The sequence below is a fragment of the Carassius carassius genome, chromosome 16, assembly GCF_963082965.1.
Source record: "Carassius carassius chromosome 16, fCarCar2.1, whole genome shotgun sequence".
Classification (NCBI taxonomy): Eukaryota; Metazoa; Chordata; class Actinopteri; order Cypriniformes; family Cyprinidae; genus Carassius; species Carassius carassius.
In genome coordinates, this window is record NC_081770.1 from 2,379,208 (window position 1) to 2,394,071 (window position 14,864).

A 14,864-nucleotide genomic window follows, 5' to 3' on the forward strand; every position below is an offset into this window, starting at 1 on the left:
TTTTTTTGCTTTAGTTTTTTATTAATGAAACCCTTTTTTTACGGTTTTGTTTTATTTTATTTTATTCTGATGTACACTGCATGCTTCATAAGCGGTCTATAGTGCACACTGTGTAGTATGCTAGTATTCCACTGTAAATATGAACACACAAGAATCTTCATGCAATCATTCAGACACTTTATTAGTTGCTTGATTAGTAGTGTTGTTTCTGGTGTTTGTTGTGCTCCTCAGCCCTGGCATATGCTCAGACTGGTGACTTTAAAGCGGATGTCGTCTCTGAGTTTCTTCACCTGATCGTCCAGTCCGGTCAGTCGTGCTGCGTTCTGCTGCAGCTCCGCCGCTCCCTGACGAACAGAAGCCTCCTTATCTGAGAACACAACCACAACAGCGACGGTTAGCATGGGGATGTGTGCGCCGAGCATGATGGGATGTGTGTGTAGTGGGCGGTACCTTTCAGAGCCTGCATGATGTCACTGGTGTCCGTCATCACAGACTCCGCCTCCTCCTGCAGCTCCTGTAAGCGGGCGGAGTCTTCACCCGCATCAGTGTTCTCCGCCGCCGCACGCTTCAATCGCTCAAACTGCTCCTTCAGTGCTTCCAGCTCCTGAAACACATGAGGGGTTACTCACTGTCAGCTCATTCAACATGTTATTCTAACTAATTACATGAGATGTCGATCAATTAATAATTAATTGCACGTCACAGAAATTATCCACAAAAGATCACTTAAGTTCATTATTGTTTTTATATAAAAGCAATGAAGTCATTAAAACAAGCTTTAGAATTGCATAAAACATGATACTAATTAATATACAAAAATGAGATGATACTCTAAATCTGCAACTAAGTGTCAGTAGGTGGCAGCAAGTCACTGTCTTCCAGAGTGAGTCACTGAATCATTCATTCAACCAATTTGTTTAAACGGCTGATTCATTCGGAAATGAAGCAAGTGAGTTTCTTAACGAACGAGTCACTGAATCATTAACTCTATTGATTCATTTTAATATATATAAATATAACCAAATATTACAATTAGTATTTCTTATTTGTATGCATTTATAAATTACTAAAATTACAAACCAATAAATTATATTTTAACGCATTACAATTTATGAATGTATATATGTGCAGTGATACATTACAAATCATTAATTGAATTTAATATTCTATACATTTATATATTGAAAAAAAAATGAATATTAAAATTTTATTATACTGTTAATTTGAAACTGACTCATTCAAATGTCTGATTCTTTAGACTATGTGGTTTACCTACATAATAAAACGTAATTAACTGGCAAAACATGGAAACGATCTGTCGTTTTAATCATATTGCTTACTATATTTATTTGTGTGGCCAGTGTTTCTTGTGGGTTTTGGTTATTGTGCTGTTGTATCGATTGTAAATATTTCGATAAGTTGTAACTTATCGAAATAACCGAAATAATTTTTCGAAGTGATATGGAAATGTAACACGGTCCAAAGCTGCCTGGAACTACGTTCACCGTGCGTTTCGCTGGAAATAAGTGCGTACCTTAGAATGTCCGTCAACCAATCAGATTCATGCATTCAACACCCGTCCCGTAGGATAACATAATATAAACTTCCTGTTTATTGAACTGATGTATAAATAAATCTCACATATGCTGCGTGATATTACTAAACTACATCATATGATATAAAAATAAGAAAGTTACTAAATATTGTTCATTTAAACACAGTATATTCTCCAAAAACAAAATCACACCCAATTATAATGTTAAATCAACAGCTCTAACTATAACATGAGTTTTGTGTGTGTTTCCACACCTCTGCCGCTTGTTCGGCTTCGTCCTGAGCTGAATCGGCCTGATTTTGAGCTTCGTTCGCATGCGTCGTTCCCGTCGTCACGTCTTTCTTCAGGTCGTCCAGAAGGGGGCGCATCTCATCCAGCAGCCCTGTGACTCCCACAATCCCCTGCTCAGCGGGCAGCAGCGCGTCCTCTATCTGAGACACAAAGGCCATCAGTCACGTTAGCCTGAATCTGGACATTGTTTCAGTTGGATTTCGCGCAGATCTCAGACTGACCTGTTTGACGTCATTCTTGACGTTATTTGCGATGTCGACGCTCTGAAGGATCTTGTCTTTCAGCTCATCGAAAATTTCCTCGTTGTCATCCATCATCTTCAGGATGCTCTCAGCGTCCTGCTGGATACCGAACGCAGCGTCACTGCAGACAACAACAATCGGGAATGTTAGATAGATACTAAATGAACACCAGACAAAATATTATAATGATTTGTTAATGTGTGTGCTGTGCACCATGTGTCCTTAGTAGTCCTTAGTGATGTGTACCATGTATTGTTAGCTTGTCTTATGAAACTGTGTGTTGATAGCGTGTGTCGTTAGCGAGTGTTGTTGGCATGTGATGTGTACCATGTGTTAGCATTTTATCTTGTGTTTGGTACCATGTTATTGGCATTTATTGTTAGCACGTGTCATTAGTGTGTATTGTGTACCGTGTGTTGTTAGCATGTCATTACCATGTGTTGTTGGTATGTTGTTAGCATATTGTTTACCTTGTGTTATTAGCATGTGCTGTATAACGCATTGTTAGCATGTGTTGGGTACTGTGTGCTGTTAGTGTATCCTTAGCATGTGTTGTTAGCATGATGTGTACCGTGTGTTGTTAGCGTGTCATTAGCATGTGTTGTTAGCATGTTGTTAGCATGTGCTGTGTACCGTGTGTTGGTAGCGTGACATTAGCATGTGTTGTTAGCGTGATGTGTACCGTGTGTTGTAAACGTGCCATTAGCATGTGTTGTTAGCGTGTTGTTAGTGTGTCCTGTGTACCGTGTGTTGTTAGCCTCCTCCAGAAGCTGTCTGGCGTTCTCCAGCTGCTCTCTGCTGTTCTCCAGGACTTTGCTGCTGTCTGGCAGTGAAGACGCCAGATCCTGCAGCTCCCTCAGCTTCTGCTTCAGCTTCTCCATGCTCAGAGGAACCTGAGCATCCAGAATGGCCTCGCACACCCGCTGCACCTCATCTGGGTCTGAATGAGGCTCTGATACACAAAACAACAGCCGACTCCAGTGTGAACGACTGCCGAACCGCTTCAAAGAGACTAAAACATTCATAGTACATACTTGGCAGTGTGCAGTATGGCAAAGTAAAGTAAAAACCCACCTGACAGGAAGTCCTTGAGGTTGTTTATGAAGTCTTTGGTGTCCTTCAGGTCTTCATCCACGTCGGCTTGCACCTGCTTGATCTGATTGGCCAGCTCATCTGTGGACAGTCTCACCCTCCTGGCCGAATCATCAGCTTCCTGTATCTGTGTTTCAGAAGGTGTGTTAAAGTCATTGTAAAATATAAATAGACAAATCTAATTGGTCTTACTAGTAAGTTCTGTGTGCTCGTACCAGCCTTATATTTCACTTTTTTTAAATTTTATTTTCCATAATTGTGACCTTTTCATAATTTTGCCTTTTTAAATTATTATAAATATTATTATATTCTTGATTATATGTATAATGTTATTAAATTGATATGTAATATTTAAAATACAATATTTAATTATTGGCAATTTTATATTTTCATGTTTTGCTTATTTTTTATTCATTTAATATTTATATGTGCCATTTTACATGTTTTTTTAATAATTTATGTTTTTGAAATGTATTTTCATTCATATAATATTTTCTTTTTATATTTCTGATATTTATATGTAATAATGTCCATAAGTTAATATTCATTCAAGTATTGGTGTTACGTAAAAGTCATTTAATTGAGTTCACTTATTTTATTATTTTTACTTTTTTATAATTTTGGCTTTTAGATTTTTTATTAATTAATTTATATATACATATATATATATATTAAAAAATATTATATATTAAAAAGCTTTATTTTGATATTATTTTCATAATTTCCAAATTGCAATTTTATTTCATAATTCTTGCATTGAAAAAAAAGTTTTCTATTTATTTATGTCACATTTGATTCATTATTATTTATTACTTTTTTTATTTCTCATAACTTTGACTTTTAATATAATTAATTTTGCTTCTATATATTATTATAATTTTCTTATTTTTAATGTAATTATTGTGAACATATGTAGTCATACCTGTGCGGCTGCTTGCGTGATCTTGTTGTTCAGATCCTGTAGTTTGGCCTTCACCTCGTCGGCGTCCTGGAAGGCTTTGTTGGCGTTGGGCAGCGCTCCTGTGCAGGTCTCCTCCGCTCCACAAGGGGGCGCTCCTTCAGGAGGACACAGATCTCCAGTGCAGCGCTCCGGAGTGCAGGAATCCACGCGGTCACCGCCACACACCTAACACACACAACCTTAATAACTAATCTGGTGGAAAACCAACACTTCTGCTCAGCCAATCACGTGTAATCTCTCTCACCTTGTTTGCGGTGGGCGTCAGATTCGACCGGGTTGCCAGATCCTTCTTGAGTTTATCCAGGTCTTTAGTGTTTCCGGGCTGGACATCTCTCAGGTCACTCAAGGCATTTTCTCGCAGGCCCTCTGACTTCTTCAGTGTGTCTTTAGTAGTATTGGCTCGTTTGACGGCGTCCGTTGACTTTTCGTATGACTTCTGGATGGCGTAGAAGGTGCCTGAGAATGAGAGGTTTTTCATTAGACGTCATTCTGGGGAATCTGATACTAATAAAGATGAGCGCTGCACACGCACTGGCATTGTTGGATCCAGCGCCATTAGTGAAAGCATCTCTCTTGGTGAAATATTCCAGACGCAGAGACGACAGAAGCGTCTGCAGGTCGTCCAGACTGCGATCAATATCACCGTCCCTCGGCTGCGATGGCAGATCCTCAGTCAAACCCTTCAGCTGAGACCTGCAAGAGTGTTTAAACAAACATTTGCATCTTTGAACTTCATAATTTTCACCTTTTTTATATATACTGTTTTTTATATATATATATATATATATATATATATATATATATATATATATATATATATATATATAAATGAAAACTAATGTCAAAACTAAGAATATCAAGGGCTTTTATTGAAAAAATTCAATAAAAACATTTCAATTACTTTATCGGCAAATCGTTTTTGAAAATTACCAATCCCGATAACCACAAAAATGCTTAATATCGGCACCGATAATTGGCTTTATATTTGCCAACTGCAGTTTTATTTCTCAAAATGTTGACTTTTTCAGAATTTTGGAATTTATATAACACTTTACTGAGACTTTGTCTCATAATTACCGTAAAACTTCAAATAATAGCCGAGTCCCAAATAGACGCCTGTCTCTTTTAAACGCCTGGTGTGACGACAGGTTTGGGTAAATAAAGGCCAATCTCAAATAGAGGCCTGGTCTGTTTCAAGCGTGGGAAAAGCTGGATACGGAGCGGCTGAAAAATTCCTTTAAGGTATGCTTGCGCGCGCGTGCGCTTGTGTGTGTGCGAGGGAGAAAGAGGAGATAATATATTTCATTGACTTCGGGATGTTATCCTTAGGTATGTGGCCTGACAGTAGCTTCTGATGGAAGTGAGGATCACCTTATCCATTGTTTCAAAGAGGGAGAGCCGTGCGCATCTGGGCGAGAGCTGTTAGTGCAAGCAAGGCAGGCAGAGTTAGCGGAGGCTGGAGAGAGAGAAGTGGAGGAGAGCGACGTGGAGGAGGAATTCGCCAATGAACTTGTAATTGAGGATCGCGGGGATGATGATAGTGATGAATAGAGTAATTTTCTTTCACATGATTGCAGTTGTTTTACAGGGTAGCCTTCATTCTTTCTTGTTGATATGTTTCGGGAAACAAGTTCATATGCTCGATGGATTTTAGCGGTAACTTCTATTGTTCTGCCCATTGCTGTCACATCGTTTCGTTTTTTATGCTGCCAATAATCTTAGACATTTCTTTCACTAAATTATTTGTTAAACACATTCGTTTAGGGGTAACTTGTATTGTTCTGCCCATTGCGGTGACATCGTTTCGTTTTTTATGTTTTTTTTTTGTTTTTTTTTATGCTGCCAATAGCCAAAGACATTTCTTACATTAAATTATTTGTTAAACACATTCCAAATTAATTCTAAATAAAACGTAATATAATGTTGTAACCTCCTACTGTCATGCTTGAACATCTCAACACTAAATTAAAGGCCTGTCTCTTATAGACGCCTGTCTCAAATACAAGCCGGTGCAGTTCGGCGATTTGGGTACATAGAAGCCCGGGCTATTATTTGAAGTTTTACGGTACTTATTATAATTTCTTATAATACTTACATTTAATTTGGCATTTGATTGATTTAATGTAATATTTACTTACAACATTTAGATTTCATATTTACAATAAAAAAAAATATTATTGCCAATGTCATATTTATTAATTTATTATTAATTTAATATTTATATATATACACAGACATACATTTTAAGTAAGCCTATTGTATATTATTTGGTCTCTTATTCAGACTTCTTCATATTTGAGAATCTTCTTCAGTGTGATCTGTGTAGTTCTCATGAGTTTGACAGAGGGTCAGTGAGCAGCGGGTCGGTCTGGTGTTGATGCTGTACCTGATCTGGTTGAGTCTCTGTAGGGCGTCGTTCAGTGCGCGGCTGGACTGTGGCGGGACACTCACGGTGTCCTGCAGGTGTCTCAGGGTGTCCATCAGCGTCTGGATCCTGCGGGTGGCATCGCTGGAGGTGGGTCTGCCGCCGGACGAGATCAGCTGGTTCGAGAGTCGCTCCAGCGTCACTGTGAGCTGCTGCAGATGCCCGTTCATGCTGAAGAAGCAGGACGGACATGCTGGGCATTCTGGGAAACTGGCGCAGTGGCCAGGGCTGCAGGAGTCGCAGCGGGCGCCAGTTACACCCGGTTTACAGAGACACGCGCCTGTGCGTTTGTCACAGCCGCCCGACTCCGTTCCTGACGGGTTGCACTCACACGCTGAGAGGAAAGAACAAGAAACCAATCAGCGTCCTGTATAATCCTTTTATTATTAATTGTAGAGTATTTATTTAGTTGTAATTTGCTCATGTGGACAGGAAACACTCACGTCTGCAGCCAATCAGAGGATCTCCGTACGTGTTTTGAGGGCAACCGCTGCAGGTCCGGCCCCCGATGCCCGGGCGACACAGACACTGACCCGTGCGCTGAAACACAGGAAACACATCATCAGCATCATGTGATCATGTGATGTGTGTGTGCTCATGGGATCATGTGTGTGATGGCATGTACCTGGTCACAGGAGGCGCCGCGGGCATTGATGGGGTCACAGTTACATGGCTGGCAGCCGCTGGGCGACGATGGGTTCCAGTAACCCGCAGCACAGCGGTCACATGACAAACCCTCCACATGAGGGCGACACTTGCACTGACCCGTCAGCTGATCACACTCACCGCTGACAGAGCCGTCTGGACTACAGGAGCACTCTACACACATACACGAAAAACATCGCTTAAATACATTCACTTCATCTTTTACTTCAGCATGTAATATGTATGAGTGACTCACTGGAGCAGCCCAGAGGATTGTTGGCGTTGAGGTTGTAGTGTCCAGCTTTGCACCGGTCACAGCGATCGCCTTCAACGTTTGCTTTACACGCACACTCTCCTGTTTGAGCGTCACACTGACCACTGTTCACAGAGCCGGCCGCGTTACACAGACAGCCTGCGGGACACACACCTTCATCAGCATCATCCTTACAGTGTGTGTGAGTGTGTGTGTGTGTGTGTGTGTGTGTGTGTGTGTGTGTGTCACTCACGCAGGCAGGTGTCGGGGCTCCTGATGTCGCTCAGAGGGTTCCTGTAGTAGTTGTTAGCGCAGCGCTCACAGTTGGGTCCGGTGGTGTGATGATTGCAGTTGTCACACACTCCTCCGCTCCTGCGGCCTGTCGCCTCGTAGCGATCCACGTCAAAGTGACAGCGATCCGCGTGATTATTACACTCACAGCCTGCAGGGGGCGCCAACACACAATGTGGAATAACGGTTTATGTTTGTTGATTTAATTTCATATTTATGTACTGTAGATTTATTAATGTTTTTAATTCTAATTAATGTTTGTTCTATTTTAGATTTAATAATTTTATTTTAATAAATATGTATTTTTTATATTATAGTTGTTAATAAAATGTAATATAATATTAATTTAATGCCAATCAAATGCATAATGTATTAATTTAATTTAATAATCACTCACTTTTTGCTAAACATTTATGTGCCATTTTATTTTATTTTTGTCATAGTTTATTTAATAGATATGTGTATTAATTCAATTTATATTCATGTAATTATATTATTTATATATATATACTTAAGTAGTTTTTAATTTATAATTTTTTTATTATTTTGATTGATTATTTTAATATTAAATTCTATCTTTTTATACTTATTTACTGCCATTCCAATAAAAATAATAAAAAAACACTAAAATATTTATTGTTGTGGTGATTACTATCAATGAGTTCATGCAGTATACTGACCTCTGAAGTGTAACATACAGTACACATAGTAGGCAGTATATACCAGATAGCCAGTAATAGTAAAGTTATAATTAATTTTGTTAATAGCCATTAAATCGTGTGTGTGAGAGCAGCCGTACGTTTGCAGGTGTGTGTGTTTGTGTTCTCGGCGGGTCTCCAGGGAAGGTCATTGTGGAGGTCATCACATCTCTCACAGTTCACCCCAGCCGTGTTGTGCTGACACTCACACACGCCGCCTACCTGCAGTACAAACACACACATATGAGACATGTGTGTGGGGTTAAGTGTGTGTTAGTGTGTGAGTGTGTGTGTGTGTGTTACCTGTGTGTTGGGCAGGCTGTTGCACTGGTTGGCGTGTCCATGGCAGAAGCAGGATCCGATCACCCTCATCTCTCTCAGGGCGTAATACTGGCTCAGCCTGCGGCCGGGCATGCTGGGAACTGACCCCAGCTGTGTCAGATTGACCCGCAGACCCGTGAACCCAGACGCCACTGAGGGACAGAGCAGCCGTCAATCATCCACACACTTCCTTAATACTACGATCATCTGAGAAAGTCCAAATAACTCACCTTCGATTTTGTGTTCGTTCGGCATATTGATGTCTGCGAACTGACGCAGAGGATAAAAGTTAATCTGAGAAGAGAAAAGAAATGTCAGCATGCGCGAAGATCGTCCAGGAACACATTTAGGTGATTAAAAACCCCAGCGTTAAAATGTCGAGCTTTCTTTTCATCATTATAACGTTATTCAAATGTTCTACTAACATTCCTTTTAACCAAAAATGTGAATGTCTTTAACATTCTAAAACGATTTGTTGTTGTACAAAAATGTTTCTTAAAACATTCTCCTAACTTAATTTGACCAAATAACGTTTATTTTTAATATATTAAAATTTATTAATTTATTAAATTTATTAAATTTTCTTGTCATGAATTGAACATTATTTAAAGGTTAAAATAACGTTGTTGTTTTTAAAAAAAAACATTAATCGAATTTTATTTTTACTTAATACATAACATTATTCGAATGTTTATTTTTATTTAATTTGTTTAAACATTAAAAACGTCCGTTTTCCTGACATAATTAGAACGCTATTTAAAGGTTCCTAAAACCTTCTTTACAATGTCCTATTAATTATGTTTTTACTCATAATATAACCTTGTTTGAATGTTTATTTTTTAATATTCCAAGAACGTTTTTGTCATGTTTAAAACCTTATTCGAATGTTCCTCCAATGTTTCCTTCAACATTCTAGTAACTTTATTTCCACCCACAATATAACGTTATTTGAACACTTATTTTCAATATCCTACAGACATTAAAATCTCCAGTTTTCTTGTTGCGATAAAATGTTATTTAAATGTTACAAAACATGTTTATTTTCACCCATAATATAGTGTTATTTGAACTTTTTTAAATATTCTAAGAGCATTAAAAGGTCTTGTCATAATCAGAATGTTATTCGAAGATTATATAAAAGTTTTTTTTACAATGTTCTACTACCGTTATTTTTCAACCAAAATGCATTAGTTGAATGTTAACTTTTAATGTTACAAGAACGCTTTCACAAAATGTCAAGAGAGCATTCATCCTCTATAAATAACTTAAATATATGAACATTTTCTTAACGTTAAGTTCAAATATCATTGTAACTACATTTTGAGAATGTTTTCTAATAACATTTTCTCTTAACGTTATGATAACGTATATCAAATATTAATGCAGTTGTAAGAACGTAATTTACTTTTAAGAACATTTTGCCTTAACATTTATAAAACTTTTATAAAACGTACGTGAAAGGCGGACTGTCTTACCTTCTGGTCCCTGTAGGGGTCGTCGGCGGTGGATGGCAGCGTGTAGCAGTAGGTTTCTTCGAAGGTGCGAGGGAACGAAGTGCTCACCTGAGGAAAGGTGGATGGGCAGTTGGTGGCCATGTACAGGACGGGATGCCAAGAGCGACCGAAATCCCTCGTCCTCTCGATGATCAGTGCATCAGGCCTTGGGCCCTAAAGGCGACAGATGAGGCGTTACAAAACAGTGCTTCGTAAATTAAAGACAGCGAGACAGATATCAGATACCTTAAATGAGAGTAAGACGGTCTCCAGCTGATACATTCCATCTAAATCCAGCTGCAGCGTCACGGGACTCACATCTGGAAGAAACACATGATTATACTGTAAAAGTGCTTCGCATAATCCTTAATGGTTTATATGTTATTTATTTTTATATGAATAAATGTAAAGTATTTAATTAAAGTTTAAATTAATGTAAGTTCATTTAAAGTGTGCACTGAATATGTTCTAAACAATAGATTTTGGTACCGTGATCTGAATCAAAAGATTCGAGAAGGTTTACAAACTGAATAATAATTCACGAAATATTAGAGTCCCAATCTGAATCAAAACATTCACGAATACGCTTAATTCTGAACAAAATTGTTTGCGAACCCACTCAGAAGTTCCTAATAAAATGATTTGCGATATGCACTCTAGAGTTTATAATGTTTTGCGAAGTTTTATAGTCCTGTTTAGAATCTAAAGATTCACAAAACAGCTTAGTTCGGTTCTGAATCAAATACACGAACCAGCTCTGGAGGTCCGATCTAAATCAAGTGATTTGAGCGCGAACTAGTCCCGATCTGAACCAAAACTGATTAGTTCCGATCTGAATTAAAATGATTCGGAACCCTCAAAAGTTCCAATCTAAATAATAATAATTCGATTGTGAACTAGAGTCCCGATCTGAATGAAAAGATTCACCCACTTACTGTAGTTCTGATCTGATTCAAAAGATTTGCGAAGCCGTTGCGAAGTTCCGATATAAATAAAATGATTTTTGATTCGCGATTTATGTTCCGGACTTCCGATCTGAATAATGATTTGAGAAATAGATTCACGAATCCGCTTCCCATTTAAATCTAATGACTCGCAATACACGCTCTGAAATCCTGATCTGAACAAAACTTGAAGTGAATCATTTTGAGACGCAGTGGTTTAACTGATTCATGCGTTTGAATCACCTGGAGCGGATCCAGAGTAAATGATTCACTAAATTGAATCGGTTTGTCTGTTCCTCCGGTTTTCATGCCTAATTCATCCATGTTTACACGACACTGTCAGAACTACTACTGGCTTATTGTGTATGCCGTGTATTCTGACAAATACACAGATGTCTCTACTGTGGTAATTTGTGTTTAACGTCATGTTTTGAAGCCTTACCTTTCTTGGACTGCCACCATCGGTTGGGTCCGGCGCTGGAGATCACGTTCTGGATCCTGTGCGCATTATACGCCGCAGGGTTACGAGAGTCGCACGGACAGCACTTCATCTTCCACTGAGACATGGAGAGAGTGATTTAGACATTTAACCAGCTCAACCAATCAGTGTTTTTGTTACTTAAACACTCACAATGAGTCAGTAGTTACTTTATAGTGAGAGCCCAGTAACAAATTTAGGTTAGAAAAATGTTGTGTCCTATCATTCATTTAAAAACATTAGTGAAAGTTGTTCAGTTACTATGAAAATGTTGCAAACATGTCGACGAGCATCCCCTGCAGAATCTGGGTTTGTTGATCATGTCAGTGAGAAAATGTAATTTCATTATGCACCGATTGTGCAAGCCTAAAGAAAACCATCAGCGATAAACCTGAATAAACATGCCTTTAGAAACGTCTGCCAGCAAAGCTAACAAGCCAGAAATGAGTGTGTGTTATGAAAGATATTTTGATATTTGATCAGATCTCAGCACTGACTCCTCTGAGTGTGTTTTAGGAGAAGAGTCAGAGACACTCAAATGAACCATCACAAAGATTTCATGTTCTTCTGGGTGTGGTTCTTGGCACTTAACAATAAAGGAACGCTTTCTAGCGCCAAACAATACCCTATATTTGTGACCCTGGACGAGTTTTATAAGCCTTCTGAATAAATAAAATAAAGCTAAATAAATTTGGACCCATACAGGAGGTTCCAAAATAGTGTCGTGTTTGTTTCATTGCGTTCAAATATCAAACTCTTTTGGCACAGAATCGCTGAGTGCATGTTTGATACGTTAGCTTGCGTGCAGAACCACACCCAGACAGGCTTGTAGCTGAAACAGCGTGTGTTTCTCAGATCTAGATGAGCCTCACCTGTCCGTGTGGAGTACAGACCACCTCAGACCCCATCAGACCACAGGTGGAGGAGGAGCGCAGGCTCTGCTCTCGACCCAGGAGCAGGTCACCCATCGCAGGGTAACACGCCCCACGCCTGCAGTCCTGCTGCCCCAGACACACCGCAGACAGAGCTGGACACATCACAACAACACATCATATCACAGAACAGAACAACACAGAACAACTTCAACAATAACCATCATATTGATACGATACGAGACCAAAACCATCGTTTTACTATGGTTCATACATGTATATTATCATCAATAAACCCATATGTGACCCTGGAGTCCTGACTTAAGTCTCTGGGGTGTATTTGTACCAATAGCCAAAAAAACATTGTATGGGTCAAAATGATTGATTTTTCTTTTATGCCAAATAAATAGGATATTAAATAAAGATCATGTTCCAGGAAGATATTTTGTAAATTTCATACCGTAAATATGTCAAAACCTAATTTTTGATTAGTAATATGCATTGCTGAGAACTTCATTTGAACAACTTTAACGATGAAAGATTTTCTCAACATTTAGATTGTTTTGCTCCCTCAGATTCCAGATTTTCTAAGAGTTGTATCTCAAACAAATATTGTCCTCCGAACAAACCACACATCAATGGAGAGATGATTTATTCAGATTTCAGATGATGAATATATCTCAATTTCTAAAAATTGAGACTTCTGACCTGTTTTGTGCTCCAGGGTCACATAAACCATTCATGAACACACGTATAGACATTCATAATTTTTTAGAAATGCTTTTAGACGTGATATATCAAGGCTAAGAAAGTTAAAATGTTTAAATGATAATGTTTTCTAGAGCATACAGATATATACAAACATCATATGCATATCCACGTATAAAGGTTATTATAGTTAAAATCCAGATTTAAAAAATAATAGTAATAAATGCTAATTAAAGTAAAATAAAATAATGTAAGCTAATCGTTTCATCTTAAATTTTCATTCGGTTCAGGCTGAAGTACTGAAATAACTAAAATTGAAATAAAACAAAACATTCGCTTTAAAAACAGCTTGAAAGTATTTAAAAGCGATGAACGAGAGCAAGATTGCTCAAATTAAAGTAGAAACTGAAATGAACACATAATCAAATCGAATTCAGAAGATGGATGAAAACTCAGAAGTGACTTGTCATAATACTCTTTGTGTTCAGTGAATGTGTGATTAAGAACAAACCTGCAAGTGAGAGAAAGATCCAGGTCCTCATCCAGACAGTATATGGATCTAAACCAAGAGAACACAGCTGTAGCTCAGCTTTCCTCCAGACACAAGTGAATGAGAGATAAATCAGAGTAAAGTGTGTGTGAACGCTGTCCTTCTGTGTGTGTGTGAAGTGTTCAGATGATGTGTGTGCTCTGTGTTCGGCTTTTATTACAGGAGCTGCTCACCTGTGTGTGTGTGTGTGTGTGCGCGCGCCTTCCCTCACAGCGTCACACCCTTCTAACATGAATCAACACGTGCACACACACACACACACACACTCACATCCTCAAAGTAACGGGGACGGAATGTGATTCTGATTCATGATGATGATACATGAGACAGATGAACACTGTCTTCATGTCCTGTGCTAGAGATGTGCTACTAACCAGCACTAACCAGCTCTAACCAGCAGCTTTAGCTCAGAGCCAGAGCTTCTGTGAGCAGAGTCTTCAGATTTATACAATCAGTGAATCAGACTTGAGTTCATAAACAAGCAGCGCAGAGCTTCCTGTGTGTGTCTGCTGAGGAGTGAGTGTGTGTGATAAAACTCTTGGCCTGCAGGCACTGATTTCAGTGTGTGTGTGTGTGTGTGTGAGGTGTGTCCCGTCTGAGGTTAGACAGTGACTCATCACACACACACAGACAAAGGTGCCACACCTGAATATTGATAAACACACATATAGACATTCATAAGAGCATAGACAATAAAACAATTTTAAACACAAATATAGACATTAATAAACACATGTAAACATTCATAATTATCCATAAACACACATATCCATATATATTTATAAACATTCATAGACATTCATAAATAAATGTACACACATTTAGAAATATTGATAAATATATATTCATAGAAATTCCACAAATATAGACCTTCATAAACATTAATAGACACATAAAGACGCTAATAAACAAATCTTCATAAACATATTGAAATGTATAATCTCATAAACATTCATTAATATTCATAAACACACATAGACATTCACAAGCACAAGTACATTCAGAAATATCATAAACATTCATAAGCACACATAAAGACATTCAA

At 38.3% G+C, this 14,864-nt stretch overlaps 1 protein-coding gene across 1 annotated transcript; it reads right to left on the reverse strand.

Annotated features, from left to right (window-relative positions):
- Positions 1 to 156: 156 nt before the first annotated feature.
- On the reverse strand, positions 157 to 12,732 carry lamb3 (laminin subunit beta 3). The gene is made up of 21 exons (XM_059568879.1): positions 12,562 to 12,732; positions 11,654 to 11,768; positions 10,514 to 10,587; positions 10,250 to 10,441; positions 9,005 to 9,068; positions 8,757 to 8,926; positions 8,555 to 8,675; positions 7,718 to 7,906; positions 7,468 to 7,623; positions 7,192 to 7,385; positions 7,010 to 7,106; positions 6,528 to 6,900; positions 4,674 to 4,834; positions 4,386 to 4,597; positions 4,103 to 4,306; positions 3,163 to 3,307; positions 2,833 to 3,040; positions 2,068 to 2,209; positions 1,810 to 1,986; positions 451 to 604; positions 157 to 367 (listed from the first exon to the last, which is right to left on the reverse strand). Exons 1-21 carry the CDS (start codon positions 12,724 to 12,726, stop codon positions 228 to 230), a joined length of 3,453 nt encoding a protein of 1,150 aa, XP_059424862.1. The 5' UTR covers positions 12,727 to 12,732; the 3' UTR covers positions 157 to 227.
- Between the last annotated feature and the right edge of the window lie 2,132 nt (positions 12,733 to 14,864).

What these genes read in the sequence shown, in the direction of transcription:
- lamb3 (XM_059568879.1), bottom strand. Translation starts at nt 12,726, where the DNA reads ATGTGTCCAGCTCTGTCTGCGGTGTGTCTGGGGCAGCAGGACTGCAGG. An exon ending in GCGGCGCCTCCTGTGACCAG is followed by an intron (nt 7,107 to 7,191) that starts GTACATGCCATC and finishes CCTGTGTTTCAG; the next exon opens with CGCACGGGTCAGTGTCTGTG. An exon ending in TCCTCTGATTGGCTGCAGAC is followed by an intron (nt 6,901 to 7,009) that starts GTGAGTGTTTCC and finishes CTTTCCTCTCAG; the next exon opens with CGTGTGAGTGCAACCCGTCA.